Genomic DNA, 19,458 nt, shown 5'->3' with positions numbered 1-19,458 from the left:
ACTGGAAATCGGAAATTGGAGAACGACGCTTTCCGCTTCACCGACAGTCTCTATTTACAGCTCCTAGTTTGGCTTTAGATTCACCATTCAGGTCCTTGTAGAAAAAATTCAGAGATACGTCTGTTCCAACCAGCCTATTCCTTTCAGGTTAATTGTTAATAAGCGTCTATCTATGCGGTGTCTTGACAAAATACTCGGAGGATTGGGGGTTCATCGACTCTTGAAAAGTTGCGAGGAGGGACATGATAGGGAGGAAGAAAACAGGGGAAAACAAATGCAACTAACTATAATCATTAGGCTCTCCTTAATTTTCGGGAAATTATGTGGAATTCGCACAGAATCGGAGGATATCCTGACAATTTATTCAGTACGCGTAAACGACGCTCCTGTAGGGGCTGGTCGACACCAGCTCACGCACCTGAATTGTGAAGTTGATGGATAGTTGGGCTAAATCCTAAGTGCGAGGCACTCTTAGCCGAACGGTACATTATTTGACCACTGTCCCGGTTGTCTCGGGTCTGAATCTCCCAAGAGTCTTTTAAGGTTGGTACTGCTGATCATATTCAACAAGGCGAAACCGCTTTACAGTGATGCTGGTCTCGTCGGCCCAGTTTGCCCTCGTTCAAAATATCAGTTCTCAGCTGAAAAAATGGTTGGGATGTTCAGTAAAAACCAGCGCGGGCTTCTAAGATTCAGACAACAAGTGTGCTAAAAATCGAAAACAAAAGGAATAGCTTCCGTGTGGTGATGATTTCCAGTGAACTCAGTGGAGCCACACTGAGTTACGTGTAAACCCCCAAAGTCGAATATTCAAGTGTATGTTTACCGATAAATGCGGTACTATTAATGTAACGATAAAATGATTGCGGAATGATGCCGGTTTCTATGCACTGGATTAATGAATGCTTATTCGAAATGGGATCCCGTACAATCAAAGTAGTTAGGAAAGAATACTCTTCTTCAAAGTCCACACCGTATCATGGCTAAGCTGAAATGGTTTTATTGAAATAGGCAAGCGGTACGAAGGTCAAACACTGGCTGAACTTCAGGTTCAAAAAGAAAAAAATATGAATACACAACGGAAACAATAAAATATGAAATCTCACTAAGAATTGCAGAACAAAATCAACACCATGACGTACTATCCTACTTGGGCGTTTCACTAAAGTCCAATCAGAATGATAAAGTGAGCTTAGTAGAACTACCATGATTGCTCACAAATTTAGAAGAAAATAGACAGCAATCGCGTTCGTTGTTGGGGAGTGTGTCCACACAGGTCAATTAGTCGATGTGTCAGATGAATCGTTGTGAATATACGGGCTAAGTGGATTCCCAAGCCTGATATTTTTGGGTATATGTTATTGGTCACTTTCAAAGACACAGTCAGTATCTGTAGTGGTTCGTTCTCAAGTTGCATTATTTCACATGTCTATAGCTCCAGTCTCTCAAAGGGGCATTAAAATTACCCAGTTTCATATCTTAAAATTGTTTAAGATATAATATCGGAATAATTGACGGAACAACCCACGTTTCCTCGGGTAGAATATCTACGTCCTTCTAGGCCTGGATGACTTCGTGGTAGATTAGGCGTCATTCTTTCTATCAGTCGCACAACAATACTGCTACAAGAGTGCCTCACTGAATGAATTTCGCAGTAACTCTCGGGACAAAAAACATCAAACCAAGCTGAGGTGATGCTTCCTAGCAATGAGCCATGTTTCTGCAGTACATATTTCCATTTCTGTCGGCCCAACGTTCGAGCATCACTCTACTCACCATGCGTGATATTATTAGCAAATGACTCATTAACTATCTAGACTAATGACGGTCGGTTAATACTGAATTTTCCATGGCAATAATAGGCTATATCTAATCTTGGTAAGTTGCACTCTTAAATGACGAATGTGGATAAATGACTTGGAGCTTGGAATTGGTTACTTTCTTGCTAACTCCAGATTCTTAATACAACCAAAAGTTTTGGGTATAGTAAGTCCCGCATTGTAATCGAAAGGGTGAGTGGTCAAATAAACGTGATTAGCTTGATGTGGTCAAAGCACCGTATAAAGCGGTTTCGTGCCCTTTGATTAGTCAAATACTTCAAACCTGTTTTCATTTACCCATTAGTAAATCTGTCAATGGAGATGAACGTAACAGTCTGCTTTTATCTCAGTCCTTCATGTACACTTGTATGAAATCAATTTATTCGAAGAAAAACATATGAGGTTTGTAGGCTTTGCTGTAATCCGACAAAGTGCATTGCATGAATATAATTAGCAAAAATTTAAAACGTTTAAACAGTATCCGAAACACACGGCTGTTGAACAGTCACCGGCGGCTAGAGAAATCCTTTACATGAAGCTTTCAGTAAGTCGCTGTGTGGAGGATCATCATCCAGAATGTTGCGGTTCCCTGTTTCATGACGGAATACTTTACTCATACTCACTCGTAGTGTGAGGACCTAGGGTACGAATTCTATGCACTCAAGAACAGAGTAGTATGTTTATCTGTGAACTTTAGACGTTGAATTTTCAAGGTTAATAGGAAATGAGATTTTGAACTCCCTTAAAAGCCTGACTCAGTAATGTACACGATTGACAATCTGGAGAATATTCCTCTCAGAGGAAAACCATTTTTGGTGGGTTCTGGAAGTATTGTAGTAACTAGATAGGCCAGAAGAGAGCATCACTTATTCAGAACGAGACTTGACCGATTATTTGCCTCAACAAAATAACTGGAGCCGGATTATTACCACAGAAACCATTTGTGATCACCACACCTGTTCGTTGTGTTAGGTAGTGTGAATTCTAAAAACCCGCTGCGATTGGAAAAGAGTGTGCGACGCCAGTGCTTTTGTTTTCGCATAAACATAGCAACTGAATGAGCTGAGGAACACATGCATTGTACGGAGATCAATCACTGATGTGGACATGAATGTCGCGGATAGATGGATGATGATGGAGTGCAGCAGTCCGATAAGTAAGCTGAAATTCGTAAATCACTCGGAGTCAGTATTTAACAGAGAATGGTACCATTAACAATAATGGCTTTTCTGACGCTCCAAGAAAACGCCACTCTATCATCCATTCTCATCTGCCTTCTCAGGAAGTAGTCATTGAGGGGAAGTAAATCCTCACCAGGCAACTCTTTCTGCAGACACTGGGTTATATGTCCTTCTGAGATGTGTGTGAACAGTACTTGGCTGACCAAAACCTGTCTACCTTGATATCTTTCAACACCTTGATTCAGGTTGTTATAAAGTTCTGTCATTAGGCAAGACCAAACAGTCTAGATCTTCGAAAATTTGGTATATACACGAAGAAGACTGAGGAATTCTATTAGTGACCGACGGAGTCTGTGGTTATCAATCTGTGGACTACGACATATGATTGTGGGATTTGACTTTTATAGAAAGTAAATTTGGGAGATTTCAAGGCGTCCTGTAGAGAGGCCCTATATTATCCATGTCATTTGGTTTTAGTTTTTACTATGTAAGTGTGTTTTAACAGCTTTGGTGTGTGTAGGGTTTCCGTTTCACCCGAAGCGAATGCTTTAAATGTTTGACACTCTTGTCTGCCCGTGATTCACACAAACATGAACAACATGATCAATCGGTATAATGTTCGTCATCCTTCAGCACCTTGGCTACAAGGGTCTAAATGTGCCATCTAGCCTAAGTGGCTATCACGAAGACTTAGTTATACGTAAGAATGAAAATAGCCTTGATTATTCGAAATCCGGGAGATATTTGGTTATCACTTTATTTTTACTGTGTAGCCAAGGATAAATTTCCGGCCACCGGAGATTCCGTCTTGTCAAAAAGGCTTGATTAAGTGGCGGACCAGTATATCGGCTGTGGTCAAGCTTAAAATCTTCGGAGTGTCGGGCAATTATAAATGTGGTCCAATGGGCTAAAGCAGCCCAACTGAGATGATTTATTTGACCCTTTCAAGGATCTGGAGAGGTTTCAACTTCGATTTTGGGAAGTATCTTTCCTGGATGAGGTATTGTGATGAAAAAAACTCTCCGTCTTTGGCTTCGGCATTTGAATTCACAAAATATTTCCTCAAATTCAGTGTGCACAATATATCTCAAATTTTGTCTTGTTTTTCTTTGAGTTAACAGGGTGTGAATGCATTTTACGAAGTGGAAATAACTCTGTGCTGAACCCGACAGAGTTTTAATAAGCACTGTCTGTCTCATAGCTGTGCAGTCTCATCGGGAACAGTTTCGATCGGGTTTGCTAGTTATTTATTTATACGAGTGAACCCGGAAAGGGGTTCCAGGAAACAGACTACTTCACAGGCGCGACACACTGGCAAACATATCGGATCAACGAGGCAAGAGAACTAGACTTATTGGCATCGAAACGACTATGTGCCAAGTTCAACCACAGTCCGGTTCCTACACTCAAAAAGTGTCATGTGATTGTTCATCCAAGACGTTTCCAATCTTTGCCCGAACAGCAATTTCGGAATATATATATATATATATATATATATATATATATCCTGAAAATAGTCTGAATACCAGGTCTTCATAGATTACTTTTCATTATTCCAACCTCAGCTGGCAGTTCGGATTTCAAAAGTTCTACGTGGTACAAGAAGGCGGTGACATTATTGAGCTTACTAGAACACTTGACACAAAGGTATTGATAGAATATCCATGAACGCTGTATTGTATACTGCCGTTGTGACAAACTAACTAAAAAAGTGTACTGTCCTGTTTAACCCAAGTGATAAAAACGTGATTGAGAATATTTGTCGGCTTTTTTGACACGCTAACTCGCACACACCCCAGATGTTAGTAAATACGAATTTTGATTGAGAAGTTCCGAAATTTAGATCACGGTGATGGGTTTAAATAACGGTAGTTTATTATAAACGTTTATTCTGGATCGAGCATTGCTATTTCAAATCGGTTGGTGAAATATTCTTCATTAGGAGAGGAATGGTTTGATGTTTTAGGCAACAGACGTCAAGGGGCTGACAGAAGAAAGTGAAGTTTTCAACTCGTTTCACGCTAAATACGCTTAAGTTGGCAAACATCTCATTTTGAAGCAGGAAAGCAATCTCCGTGTATACCATAACTATTGTTTCAGATATGGTGGCGCTGACGCCGTCTAAGCTGACCAAGGCTAAACGCGCTTATTCGATCAGTGAAAACAGTAATATCGTCCTTGAAGGACGTGGTAGCCGTAGCGTTCACACATTTAACTAGTTCTGATCCCTAACACATACAAACTTTCTGTGATTAGCTCGGAGTGAGTGTTTCATGGTGCAGTGGAGCACAAATAAAGTAGGTCCTACAGGATAAAGTGGCTTTCCCAAATAACCCACTTACTCAACCCGACACATTCACGTCAGGGTGGCCGAGCGGTCTAAGGCGCTGCGTTCAGGTCGCAGTCCACTCTGTGGGCGTGGGTTCGAATCCCACCCCTGACACCGCCTTTTGAGCACGAGGTATCTGTGGTCCGACTATTTTTACTCGGGCTTGGGCAACATTGAAGTATCTCAGCTCTCTTGCTTCATTAGGGCGGCGTGCCAGGCATGCACCAGATGTTACAACTTGGCGATTATTCATCATTGTTTTTTCACTCTCAATGAACTTACATTCGAGAGTACGATTTTCAGTTTGGTTGCTGGTCCTTCAAAGTTGGCTCATTTGGTATAGCCAAACTCGCAAATGAGATATACACCTGAGATATCCCCTGTACCTGTGTAGTGCGTGTGGAAAACAGATTTGGATCAATAGTAGACCAATCAACTAGGTTCTTGAACTGGGTAGCATAGTGGAGACGGGCTACGGTGCATTTTCTGAATTTTAGTCTACTGGTAAACGATTTGGTCACCGCGTATGTCCTCTTCTATTAGCTACAAGCTAATTCTACTCTGTACAGCACACCGAAACAACATAAAACAATGCGTGCGGTAGGCTCTACTCTACAATGAATCATCGGGGAGTAAAGACTTATTTGGCTACATATTTTAACACCACGTATTTATTAGAACGGAACTCTCGTTTTTAGTGTAAGCTATCTAGCCCATAGGGGACAGTTTAAGACTGACGATTTCCTTTATCATGCGCCTGGATTTGTTAGTTGACAACCATGCAATAATAGCCGGTAGCATCTGCAACACTGAATTTTTAGTTTTTTTTTGCTGGGGGACGTACCTCCAATTTTCTTCTATTACTAAATTATTCTCACCTGCTTTTCCGTTTTGATTAGTCTGGATGAGCAGGACGTGTCCAGACAAAAAAGAGTGATGTAGACTGCGCATGACAATATGCTTGTCTATATTTCAGTTACACTGAATATTTAGTGTCTAACTTCGGTAGAAATGAAAGGTTTCATCACGCCATTAGGAAGCTTCTCAGCTAACATCAGTACTTGTTATTCATTTATACAGAGAACTGGAAGAAGTTACTAGTAAGCATTTGCTTCAAGAAGACATTTTAAAATGCAGGTCATGGTAAGGGGATCACTTTATATGCAAACCACATGCCCGTTAAATACAGATTTACTCTGATCTTTTAAGAGCTAGTAGCATATCCATTGATTTAGCTCACCCTGAATGAATGTTGACCAAATCAAAAGTTCACTGCCGTCACTTAGTGTTTCGGCCAAATAACTATCCGTGAATGAACATGGTGCAGTACCTCACTAAATTCTTCCTTGTACTGTGCTACCCATTGTAATCTGGAGTACTCGCAAGTGCTACTGGCCATTTTAATCATTCAGTCAAATAAGTAATGAATTCATGTGACATTACATTTTCATATAAAAATGAGGTAATATGAAAGATGCTACCGTCCAATATAGACCATAAGCTTAAGTTTGCACTCGTCATTTGCATCACGTCTAACAGACCTTGTGGTAGTAGAAGACGTGTGATAATATGCGGCTTTCATAAACCATGAGAATACACTTAACGAAGATGTCACCTAAGTAGATACGGTGGGTGAGACGGGAGTGCAAAACGCAACACTTTTCCACCGTAGTCTGATGTAGGCTTTGTATTCGAGATAGATGAATTGGAATCTGGAAAACGAAATTCCGTTGTTGTCCCTAAACGATACATGTCTTGCCTCAGCGGTTGCGTGGATTTTTCGAATAAAGTGATTCGGTTCCTTGTGATGTACATATTGTTTCTTAAATCCAGAAAACCATATTTTTATAATTTTCAGATCCGCTAACGGCGTAAGAGTTGCCTTACTTCATCCTTGAATGTAACAGTAGAACTGAACATATCAATTCACTGTCGGCTGATGCTTCAACCAGCTACATCGAGGTGTCGAGTGTGGTCACCATTCGCAAGAAGAAGGAACGAAGCGCATACTTATCAAGGATACCAAGCTGAAAAGTCTGGAGTTCTTGGGGATTACATCCTACATAGGATGTTATATAGAATGGGCATTTTCCGTAACAGGGATGAATTCATGTACCCTTTCAGGAAATATCGAGACAAGTGTAACGATTTTTTGACTCGCATGTACACTGTTTTTTTCATTCGAATTGGGGGGGGGATACTCGATAATTTTACTATGAAACGGACGTTAATAAAATTCTCCCTCTGGAAAAGTCACCTTATAGGACCGAAAAAGTGTGGTATCTATGATGTGACCTCCTCTAAGCAGGTTCTTTCTCGTAAAATACTCTTCGGCGGCAAGCCTAACAGGACTTGTGTCCTCTTAATGAGGGTCACTCCAGAGATACTGTTTGCGTTCCGATTCACACAACTTCAGTTTTGTAAATATCGTTCGACGTGGGTACCGATTAGAAAACTTAAAAATTGTAAGTCGATAAAAGGACCAACGAATGCCTCAGGCTATAAATATTTCAGACAGGGAATAAGGAGACCCCTATTTCACCAACTCGTTGGAGTCCGCTTGAACGTGGTTTACAGGTCAGGCAAAACAAGGGCTTCGAAAACATTTGTCATCTGCATACTTGGTGGCAGCGGTGGTCCACTTTGAATCGGAAAAATTAAAAGAGAGGTAAACATACATCTTGGGGTCTTGTGGAAGCATGTAAACACCACGATGTGCACGACACAGTGTGTCATTTCAAAAGGGGTTTAATTATTTGCAGGTTTGGATTTTTAGCAAGATTGATAACTAAGGGTCTTAAGACAAACAACTCGAGTTAGCACACAAAATAGAAGCCAAAAATACCGTATGTTGAGCTGTGATTTGCTCATCCGAAAAAACTGTTTTGAAGTTTAAGTACAGTGCTAGTGGGACGACTGGGCGTTTCCACATAATTCCTTGTCTTTCATCTTGCGACGCTCAGTCTGAACTGAATACAATCTATTCTGAGTGATGTCCAGATACGCACCAACCTGCAATATTGAACACACGAAATTATCAGGCAACAAGCTATAGATATCCAAGAAAAAGTTGCACACAAAAATTTACGCCTCACTTTAATTTCCATATCTTCCGGGGAGCGATGCTTGTCTCAAACAATGAGTTTCGAATTTCAGTGCTATGCCTGTCTTGTTATCAATCAACAGTGATATTCACCGGAGAGACATGCTGTCGAAATGAACCGTATGACAGCTCTCTGCACTAGATGCAGAATGGGAACGGAAACATTACTGTCAGTGTCTAGGGAATAAAAATAATGGCACGCTGACTAAACTGGAGAGATGAAAAGTGCAAGTTAACATCTTACCAGTTCCTCAGAATATTGCCGTTGAAGACCAAAATTAATCCGCGAAAATGTCTATAAAGGCATAAAATGCTCCTAATTATCATACCTAGTGAGATAATTGATGCACTTAGGTTGTTGTCTCCTGTAACTTACAGTACAGGTGTTTACGGAGGGCGGCCAGCAACTTAATCTAGCCCTCACTAAAATGCTTAAGTGCAGGTCACAGGCAGAAACTGCAGTCAACGGATGAGCGAAAAGGTAAAAATGCCTGTGAAAACAGTCCGAACGATTTGGTGCGTAAACAGCTGAACCCTAAGGCCAAGAACAGACTTTTCAATGCCAAAATACACCACGGTGGTTCCGTGATAGTTTTCGTGGCATGAACAAGGTTTTGGCAAACGGAAATAGACAGGCATCTTCAAAAGATGTGACCATTTCCTTTGAGGTAATTTCTATAGAGACTATATATTTATGTGGTAACTTGTCAGGATGCAGCACCTGTCTTGATTTGCACTCTGTACATCGAAGCTCACATTGATCGACTTAAGCTGCTCCTAATCAAGAATGGGTTCTTTGAAAACACCTTGGAAACCATAACTTCATGGGTGTCTGAAAGTGACCACAACGTACACAAACAGAATATATATATATATATATGGCCAGGACAAGAAATTCCCAGCAATGCATCTATTGCCTGTTTCATCCATTTGCCGTAGAATGAGTCAGTATTTTACCTATCCTGAGAAGTTGTGAAGGCTTTTTGAACCATCTCATGTGTAATCGCTTGGATATTTCCAAAGGAAATTCGAAGTACTCATCAATTGTTCGAACTTGAATCAAGTTCACTGGCTCCATTTGGGAGGGATATATGCAAACATTACTGGTAGCTTTGCCAGCATTACACATTTCACAACATTAAATTTACTCCGTTAAGTCGAATTTCGTCGTAGCATGATACATTCAATCACACATTATTTGTTGAAGTAGAAGATGGTTAATTAAATTTTCTCTCCATAACTTTGTAGCCGCAGAGAATAATTTGGATAGCCTATCAAAGTGAGGAACACTCTGAATATAATTCAGATAGGAGATATCCATGATATCTCTGAAATCATTGGTCACTTAGTCTAATATTTCCCGGAACTCTTGCTAAAACTCTGGTGCTCAAGAAATTGAGGCTCGCTCCATTTCCGGAACCTTACAAATTCAGAACGCTTAATGGACAGAGTGCTTAGTGGTTTTTCAAAGACTAGCCAAAAGGCTCCTAGAGTTTTGACGGACCGAGTAAATTGCAAATAGCTAGATGAAAGTCGTCCTCAAGCTCCCTTGCCTCCGATATCCATCCGTTAGTCTTCAAATATTTCCAGCTGTACTGCCTGAAAGGTGGTTCTTATTTTGCAGTGATCCGGAACATCATTATTTTACATTCTAAAAGGAGCACTAGTGAAGGAAGGATAAACATAAATTAACAATCCCCGGTAAAATATGCATTGTTGAGTTTGGCATTCAAAGAATACTAGCACATTCAACGGTAGTCCACTTATGTGGATTAGTAGCATTCGTTTCTTATAGGAACTATCAAGCCTCTTCGGAGACAGTCAGCGATGTCTTGCTTGAACTATATCTTTGTGTGCCCTAAAAAAGAACTACCTAACAGTACTAAATAAATTCGAAGACTGTAAACGATGGTTCATATATAAGATAACTGAGATCACTGTGGATTGAAGCTATGCGATAGCACAGTGATTCAGTCTGTTGGTTCCAGTTGCGCGAAAGCACTACTGGTGAACCAAAAACGGTGCCGTGTGGTTTTAGCTCAGTGAGATGACAGTAAATAATGTAACTTGAGAAACCAGAATACACATTTCTCCCCATGGGATACCATTTTCGAACTATGTTCTAACGACTAAGCAGACAGTCTGTGAAACAGGTGAGCTTCCAAGCAGAAATACAATGGAAGAAGCTGAAATTAAGAAAATTATTTCACCAAAACAAATCTAACGACTAGTTTGAAATGTTGATGGTAAATTTTGGCTATACCGAGGAATTAGGAGACTCAGCTGACTTCATGATATCCCTTGCTAACTGATTACTACGTATACATGTTCACCGAAGAGCGCTTCATAATTCCTCTGTTGGGTTATTTTACAAGGTCTGTACTGGAATCAGGACTAATTATCAATTGAAGTTATCGGATTTGCAGTATATTAGACACACCTTCAATGAAGTTCTGCAGGGTTTAGACAGGAGGACGCTTGGCTTTTACTATAGTTGCTGCTATATTGCTGTGTCTATGGTGAGTTTGAGCTGTCGAAGGATGAAATGAATAGCGAAATCCAATAATATTTTAAAAACTCTACCAATCAGTCCCTTCTGAGGTATTTTTCTGTACTCAAGACAATGGCAAGACAATTTCATTTACAGTTGCGAAATTATATGTGGTGATACTCAAGTCGCCGACGAGATAATCGATCTTATACTTTGAGAAATAAGACATACGTCTTGAAATCACAGCTACATGTGAAGATTTGATCTCAGATGAGCCATAAATGAAAATAAACCAAATCGACAGTTAAAGCCTTCTTTCAAAACTCGCTAAGTGAGCCCATTATCCTCGGACTGATCCCGTGATAACAAAAGAGGAAGACACTCATAAAACTTCTCATCTAGATTTAAGATCCGAGTACGAATGCATCTCATCTTGGTTTAATTTTATGACTAATTAGATGGCACGCAATTTCGACTATGTAAGGGCATGCCTTGATTTCAGAAATCTGTTGAATCACTTAGTGCCAGAAGCAATCAGGCGTCGTGGTAACTGGGGTAACATGCAAAAATTAAAGCTCGTCAATTATCCGCTCAGTACGCTCTGTAGCATCCTTCACTTTTGGCGACCATCCGAAAACCACCTGTTTACATCTCATCCAAATTACTGGACTTGATATGATGTAGAAAAGCTTAGTGTTTTAACTGACCACGGATTTTACGCAAAACATAGCTTTAAAGAAAGACAAAGTGCATTTTCTCAGAAGAATCGTTGTGTTCTGGTCTCCAAAAACGGAATGAAATAAAACGGAAGGTCATGTGTCATTATTTGTATAAATTCGGCTACCAGTTATGCTGCCTGCTTTACTGGAAACTCCAATTCAAACTTTCTGTTTGCTGTTTTACTTCTAACTCTAATTTCTGGTACCCACATAAAGCTCGTTAAAAACAACGAGCTTGTGATTAGGTCCGCACTTTTATGTTGTAACCTACAGCTGAATGCTTTCCACAAAGGCTATCCCGTGCACCGTATTCGACATATCTACGTATATTTTCTTCAAGAAACACTACTCATGAAGTTTTCGAGGAGTTTTGAGCAACCACACCAGTAGTTTTCCTCCAATAAAGGCATACTCCTTGAAAAATTAGAGTTTAGGAGTACGGGTCTTCATTCAAAGCGGTATTAAAACGCGATCCGATGACGTGTATGGGAAGATGTAGTTTTGCACCCCGAAAAACTACTTAAGTGAAAAAGTTACTTGCCAACCACTTTTGTTTTTCTGATATATTATCACTCCGAAGTACTTCAGTGCCACAGACTCCCATAGACAATACAAATGTACTGTTAATGTGCATGGCACTAGTTGGAATTGTAGATTTTTTAGTTTCATCTGACAACTACTGCAACTAATCGCAATGCTTTGTATTAGTACACCTACACAATAACCCTAGAAATGCCACATGAACTGGCAGCCACCACGGAGTCCAGGGGCTGATGCCTGAGCTTCATGCCATTTTATAGGTGGCTTAGTTAAGTTTGTCATGTGAGGTAGGACATGGGTGTAAGCAATATTAGAAGTGAAAAATGTGGAACCCACTAGTCCAGGTCCCGATTCTAGGGGGTCCTTCTCTGGAGAAAGTGGAATAGCCAGCTGGAGGGATTCACCATGAGCTCATTTTCTGAGTACTAATGTAAGTAAGTTTATAACGACCTATGATCGGATCCTTTTTCAGAAAAACAGAAAAACAGATGAACACTGTATCCTACTTTAAGTGCTCTGGCTTTTGCGTTGTCCTATTGGTAGCCTCTTTGGTTGGTTTTGGCAAGACGCAATAGCTGCAGCTGTAAGACGCCGTATTCATGGAGAAGTCGCGCTGAGTGTACTTAAGTGACCCTGGGTTCTTCCATGTAGAGTCTGAGTACTCGACGAAAGCTCTTCGAGTCACCATTGTTTTAAGTCAACAAGTGCTTCGAATTCTTGGAAATCACAAGGTACTTGCTAAAAAAAGGAGGTCGCAGTATGTTGTTGGGTTGTGACGTTGCTTGGAGAGTTATTATTTTATTATATTATATTGTATATTATTAGTATATTACGCATGCTACCCTTTAATGTTAACGTCGAAACAAATGACAGCTGTGCCTGTGTACAAAAATTTTGTCTAACAAATCTCGGAGCTCAACCATTGGACTACATAAATTCTTCCGGTTTTCGCCGCGTTACAGGAAATTTCATTCAAATCTACAAACAAATGCGCACTTTTTTTCAATTCACACTTGTAGTAATTACTCACGTCTACCATTCCAGATCCACAAGCTAACTGATTATCACGTTGAACTGTGAACCCCCTCTCTGATAGAATGAGACGACAAACTATCCACTCTTGTGGATGTGTAAATGAAGTTGAACTCAGAGGAATCTGTCGTTTATAATGATACAAAATGACATGATTACATATGGTGCTGCAAACTTATGATCTTATTCCACTTTCAAAAAGAGGTGTTTTTGTTTCACCAAAGTATGGTGAACAATCGATGATTCCGGTTCTTCCTTTTGCATTCATGGAATGGTCGGAAGGCTAGTTATCATGTCTAACTTCTATAGTTGGTCATGCGGTTCTTTTTTGGCTTGTTGTACCACACTCTAATGATTTTAAAAGACTGCTACTTTTTGGGTAGAGGAAAAGGAAATTCCCTCGGGATTTAGTATCTCATGCTGAATTGTTTACTGACATGCTGCTCACTGAAAAAATGCAAAGCCAAAGGTGACTGACATAACTAATAATACCCGAGCAGTTATTTTTATCGCGTCGGCATTGAGCTTCTTAATCCACTTGCGGCTCACTACATGGACAAGGGGGAAATAATTTTTATCGCCTTCCCAAATGAGTTCAGATTTCATTGGGTGTTGGGTACAAAAAGTCGTCTGACTATCAAGCAACATCCTACTCGTGACCAGTGTACCCTAAAATAATAATAGATGAATGTGTAAAGATGCGTTTTGCAAACAAATTTTTCACTTACTGCATGGAATTTTGCTTCCAGTGTTGGAACAACTCTTTTGATCCCATGAATTCTCCACTGGGCGCACTCGCGAAATCACTATTCGCCAGGTTATTGTGTATAAAATGATTTGACCAGATAAAATTTCTTCCAAGGGTGTATAAGTTCCATTTGGAACAAGCTTGGGAATAGGCGAAAATGGCAGTGTGTAAAATATAGCATCAACACAGAACGATTGATGATAAAAATGCACATTTGCAAACCACTGAGGTGTAGTAATTAGGGGCAAAACTGGGTAATGTAAAACTTGTCCCCTTAGTTGCTCGCATACTTTTAATGGGCATTGCAATTTTTTTTGTTGCCCAGCTCTGACAACCTGCGGATGTTTAGCTGTTATGCTGCCCGAAAGAGGCACGAGGGCTGAGACACCACAGGCTTTCCCAAGCCCAGCCGGGAGCGGTCGAGTTGCCTAGATGGGGCGCGAACCACGGACCTTCTAGTCCGTAAGTTCACGCATCAGTCACGGTACCGTCTCATGCTCAACAGTAATTCGATTCACTCCACTATTCGGACGTCTTTCAACGGTATTTTGAGCTTATATATGGTGTGCGTTGTATTCAGTACCATTACTTTAAAGTTATAACCAGTGGGAATCTTTGCTCCCGAGGCATGTGTTATGAGTGTATAAGCCCATGGTTGACCTTATTTGAACGTTGAACGGAATAACTTTCATTAGGGAGCCTGATTTTTGGGTTTGTACCAACTAGTGTTTATTTACATGAGAAACCATTCGCTTGTTGTGATGGCACAGGCAACACTGAATTAACTCTCTGGTAGCACAAAATACCTTCATAAAAATGTGGTTCACTGACGGTCTTCTTAGCACTAGAATAAATCAGAAAGGGGTAATTACAAAGGAGAGTAATGGAAGAGGGTCGGTTTCTAATAGTTGTGAATATTTCACAGACTGAATGCTTCTAGGGGCTTGAATAAACCTGAAAGGTTTGGCGTTGAATCTAAAACAAATTAAAGCTTTTTGGCAAACACATAAGGAGGCGGTGCGATGTGAGATTGGAGAGAGGTGGATCATGCCTTTAGTCGCCTTTACCAACTGAGTACATTGAGTTTATTCAGAAAACTGTTGGGCTTTTTCTGCCTCCTTGGTCTTTCAGACACCGTTTTTGCATCCGACCACTTTAACTGTTTCAGGTGTTACCAACATCTTGCCTTCCATTTGATCGAAAATGTTAAAGTTGTCGCGTATTGAAGATATATGGAAGAGTTCAATCACGTGGAAAATACTTGAAACCGATTGGGTAGTCATCATTTTCGAAAAAGTTTGGTGACAATCGGTAGATTTATTGCTGGACAAACTGCCAGGGAATTGCACACCAAAATTGGTGGGCATAAAAGAAGGATTAACAAACCACCAAGGAATTCAGAAGAATACCAAACGCTAGTCAAAGACTCAGCGATGGCGGCACATGCCTTGGACATGGGACATAGAATAGATCTGGAGAATGTGGAAGTTTTAAGAGGGGAACTGCGATTCACACCACAACGGCTGATAGCCGAGGCGGTGGAAATCACCAAGCATCACAGCGTGAATAGAATCGAGGGTGTGGAGCTAGCGAGCGTATGGAAATCGGTCTTAGATAAGCCGAGTTGACACGTGACGGTGTGGTTGTCAATCCACTTAGGATCATGAGAAAAAAACCGGGGGATGAGGGTGGAAACCCCAACCGACCAAAGGTCACAGCATCCATCCTACACAACTTTTTTAGCACTAGCTCACTCACACAGACTAACAGAAGGCTCAAACGAAGTTCAAGAGGAACCATCAAATGAACCGAACCAGAAGAACTAGACCCTAGGCTTGACCCTAACACATGTAGGTTTCCCCACCGCCCCAACACTTGTTCAACCACTCTAACAAGCTAAAATCCCTCGGCCTACACCCAACCGAGGTTTGGCTTGACTTAGCTGATTGGTTCTCCTTCCGCCTTAAATCTCGATCAACCTCGGAACCTAGTCACTTGGCCTGACGAAGCCCAGCAATAAATCTACCGATTGTCACCAAACTTTTTCGAAAAATGTATGAAAGATGTTTGGACGATCGTATACTTCACGTTTACTTTATGTTTCGCTTCATTCTCTCTTGCTTTAGATCGTGTGTCTTTACCGAACTAAACGAAATAGTCCATTTTGTGGAGGCAGGCACAGTCTGTCTTAGACATCCAACCATTTTGTAGAGGTGCTCTTATGTTATTTGGTCAGTAAGGTTTTGAATAAAGAAGAAAGATGGTCGGTAAGGCTCCTGAAAGACGAAACTGGCCTTTGTAAAGTATAATCACCTTTACCAACGTCTGTGGTTGAAGCATCAACATAGACACTGATTTGTCTATTTATAGCATTATATGAGGGCAAACTAATGTCTGAGGTTCTCATCTTCTGGTGTATCAATCCAACTTCAATGGTGATATCGGAGTATGCGGTTTGCAAAGATTGAGAACAGTGAGGAAGATGCAAGATATTGCATAACGAAAAAAGTCAGCAGGTATTGTGAAGGAATTACCTCCGCAGAAGCCCGGTAGTGCCTTTCCGTATGGTAGCAACATACCATACAAATTTCATCACTTCTGTCACAGTCACAATGTATGATTTTTGCAAACAATTTACGCAAGCGTACCGTGAACACTCAAAGCCATTATTAAGCAGACAAATGATACGCACCTGTGTGCGCTTCCAAACAGGACTCTAAAAAACTGCAAAATTTGCGCTTTAGTTGTTCTACTTGTAAATGACAGTCAGGGGAGTCAAATAGTGACATGATATCACAGCAGCAATACACTATATTTATATTGCTATACTAATGACATAATGTCATGATACTGTCTTATCAGCGGTAATAATTGGGAAACAAATCTAGGATTTCGTGAAGCAGTAAGTTGAGTGTATCCTTTTTTTAAGCCAGCATTTCCAAGAAATCTTTCTATAAAAAGTGACGTGAATGACGTTGATATGTAGTAGGACAGCATCGATGCTGGGGAGTTCATCATTCTATGTGGTGGTAAAAGTTGGAAAAGTGAACTTGCTTCCAGATGCAACTTTGCAGCTTCAGAGAATCAACAGAGACAAAATGCTAGAACTGGTTGGAAATTGTGGTCAAAGCTGTGCACCAGATATACCGTTTTGAAACTAGCGAAAAATTAACCGATTTGCGTTTGAGCTGTGTATCTTTTACCGGACTTATACTCTATACACCAAAAAAGGCCATATCTATACTGGAATGCTTAAATAACTTATTCGGCTAAAGTGAACTGCCTTTGTTGGTTGGTTTTCTGATGTGCCATCTCCACAGATAATGCATGTGTAGAAGTAAGTGCAAAATCTCTCTTAATTAAAGAATTTAAAAGAGAACAACATTTTACTCCTCGCCCAACAAAACAAAGGGAAACCAAGGAGTCTGGGTATAGAACCGAAAAAAAACCAAGCACAAATTAAATTTCGCAAGTTTGGTCATAGTATCTCAAGACTTGTAAGCCACTACAAACAACTGTAAGAAGTGTGAAATGTTGCGTGATTTACATGTCTCAGAATATAGGAAACATCAAACAGATTTGCTGAATATTGTTAACGAAGGGCAATATGTACGTTTACGCATACGCTTATATATGTATATGCTGTTCTTGTTTTCTGCCACACATGTGCAATGATGTAGAGAATGAGACCGCAGCAAAGTGATTCACACGTGTTTTCTCAAGGATGCATTTACATAAACTGACGGTCGAATTTTCTCGGTAGGACGCAAAACTCCCATTATTATGCGTCCTTTGACAATTGCTCGAAAGGTCCGATTTTCTGGAAAAACGTACGTTCATACAAAATCTATTTTTGTTGTTTCAGTCAACAGCGGTTCAATAAGTAAAACGTGCACTTAAAACGCATAAGATGCTATACATTTGCAATTTGAATTTGCCTAGTTCCACTCCTAAGGAAAAAGTTCCACCTAAAACCATGTAAAAAGCAATTGAGATTAAAAACCGGTGGCTTTTTCTGCGCGTAACCAGCAATCCGTGGACTAACACAAAGTCAAATCTCTTCGGTTTTTACATTTGGATCCAGCTGCACATCTTACCCAATTTGCAGCAAACCAATCTTTTAATAAAGTCCATCGGTACCAGGAGAACAGCATTTTTGCGGGACGAAATTTAAGGTACATTTTCCCATGCAAATAAGCACTTGTCTAGAATTACTTTACTGAACGAGCTGGTTCAATTACTTTTGAAGAGGCAACTTTGTCCCACGCTAGTTTATTACCGATTCACAATAAAATTTTCACTATTGAAATGAGCTGCATATTCTTCTCAGCACTGTGTTAAACCTGAATTCCTAAGAGATGTGCCCATGGACTTCGTCATTTTTATTTCAGATCAGTTAGCTGATGCCATGAGTTCACACTTTTTCGGAATATGTTAGGTACTAGTGGACAGCATGGCCATATAGGAGAATTTAGTGATTAATTTGGCTTCATTTGCCCGACAATTCTGGTAACCCATTGGTTGTAAGTTAAGGCTGATTGTCTCACCGATCAGTTTGACAAGTTTTTATCATGAGCCTTTGTCGGCAGGCTGACATTCTTTGAACAAATAGCTGTCGAGCCAAATCGAGCATACCGAATAACTCTCGGTAGTACTGGTTTGCTGCTCAGAATAACCAGCACTATGGGTGACCTGCATGGTCGTGAAAATAGAGAGCCAACCGCACGCTGTGAGTGACAACAAAATCACCAGAATTTATGGCTACAAATAGAGTCGAACCAAATATTTGCGTGGCTTTCCTTATAGAGATAGAAGACTTTTTAGAATGCAAGCCCTATTTTTTTATCTAACATTAGTTCAGTATTTTCAGGAACCCTCACTGAATATTTCCTCTATTCCATGAATTCTTCCCTACTGCACTGTCAGCTTCCTCAAACCAATCTATTTGCATCCTCGCCGGTGACCTAAACCAGTTTACTCATTTCTTCACTCCATTTGGCCAGAGAAACGGACTCGCACTCAGAGACATGGCTCCAATGAGAGTTAACCACATTGCTGGCAGAACACTTAGGTTTTCAGGCGCTGGATGGAAGGTCAGGCGTTCAAATGACTCGGGAGTTTTCCCGGATGCGCACTTCCGATGGCACCTAATAAAGACTAAATAACTATACAGTTCTATGCTTACCGCATAGATTGTCATTTTGCCACGATAGAATCCCGACTGACAAACTGGAACAGTTTGTACCGTTTGTATTGCTGAAAGTAGAAAATAGGTTTGTTCTGGTAAAAACTGGTCTCTCAGTGTGGGATATCAGGAAGTCGCGTTTATTTACAAGAAACCAAACCTGGTCCACTTCAAGTCGAGTTCGGAATTACTTTGGGAACACAGCAGGCTTTTACGTACCAACAAGGACGACGTGGTGATCTGTAAGAATAATATGTTAACATGCTCCCCATAGTTGTAAGTAAGTAAATAATAAATAAATAAATAATAA

The 19,458-nt window shown here is 40.4% G+C and overlaps 1 protein-coding gene across 1 annotated transcript in view; it reads right to left on the bottom strand.

Moving 5' to 3' along the window:
- The window catches only part of T265_00779 (hypothetical protein), a gene marked incomplete at both ends in the record, with an annotated part of 135,400 nt that overhangs the window by 7,029 nt on the left and 108,913 nt on the right, over nucleotides 1–19,458 (bottom strand). The window contains one exon of the mRNA XM_009164651.1: nucleotides 19,149–19,219. Within this exon, the coding sequence (XP_009162915.1) occupies nucleotides 19,149–19,219 (71 nt within the window). The remainder of the gene's footprint in view (nucleotides 1–19,148; nucleotides 19,220–19,458) is intronic.

The sequence above is a fragment of the Opisthorchis viverrini genome (assembly GCF_000715545.1).
Source record: "Opisthorchis viverrini unplaced genomic scaffold opera_v5_8, whole genome shotgun sequence".
NCBI lineage: Eukaryota > Metazoa > Platyhelminthes > Trematoda > Opisthorchiida > Opisthorchiidae > Opisthorchis > Opisthorchis viverrini.
Note: the sequence above shows the minus strand (reverse complement) of the source record. Positions and strands in the feature narration are given on the sequence as shown.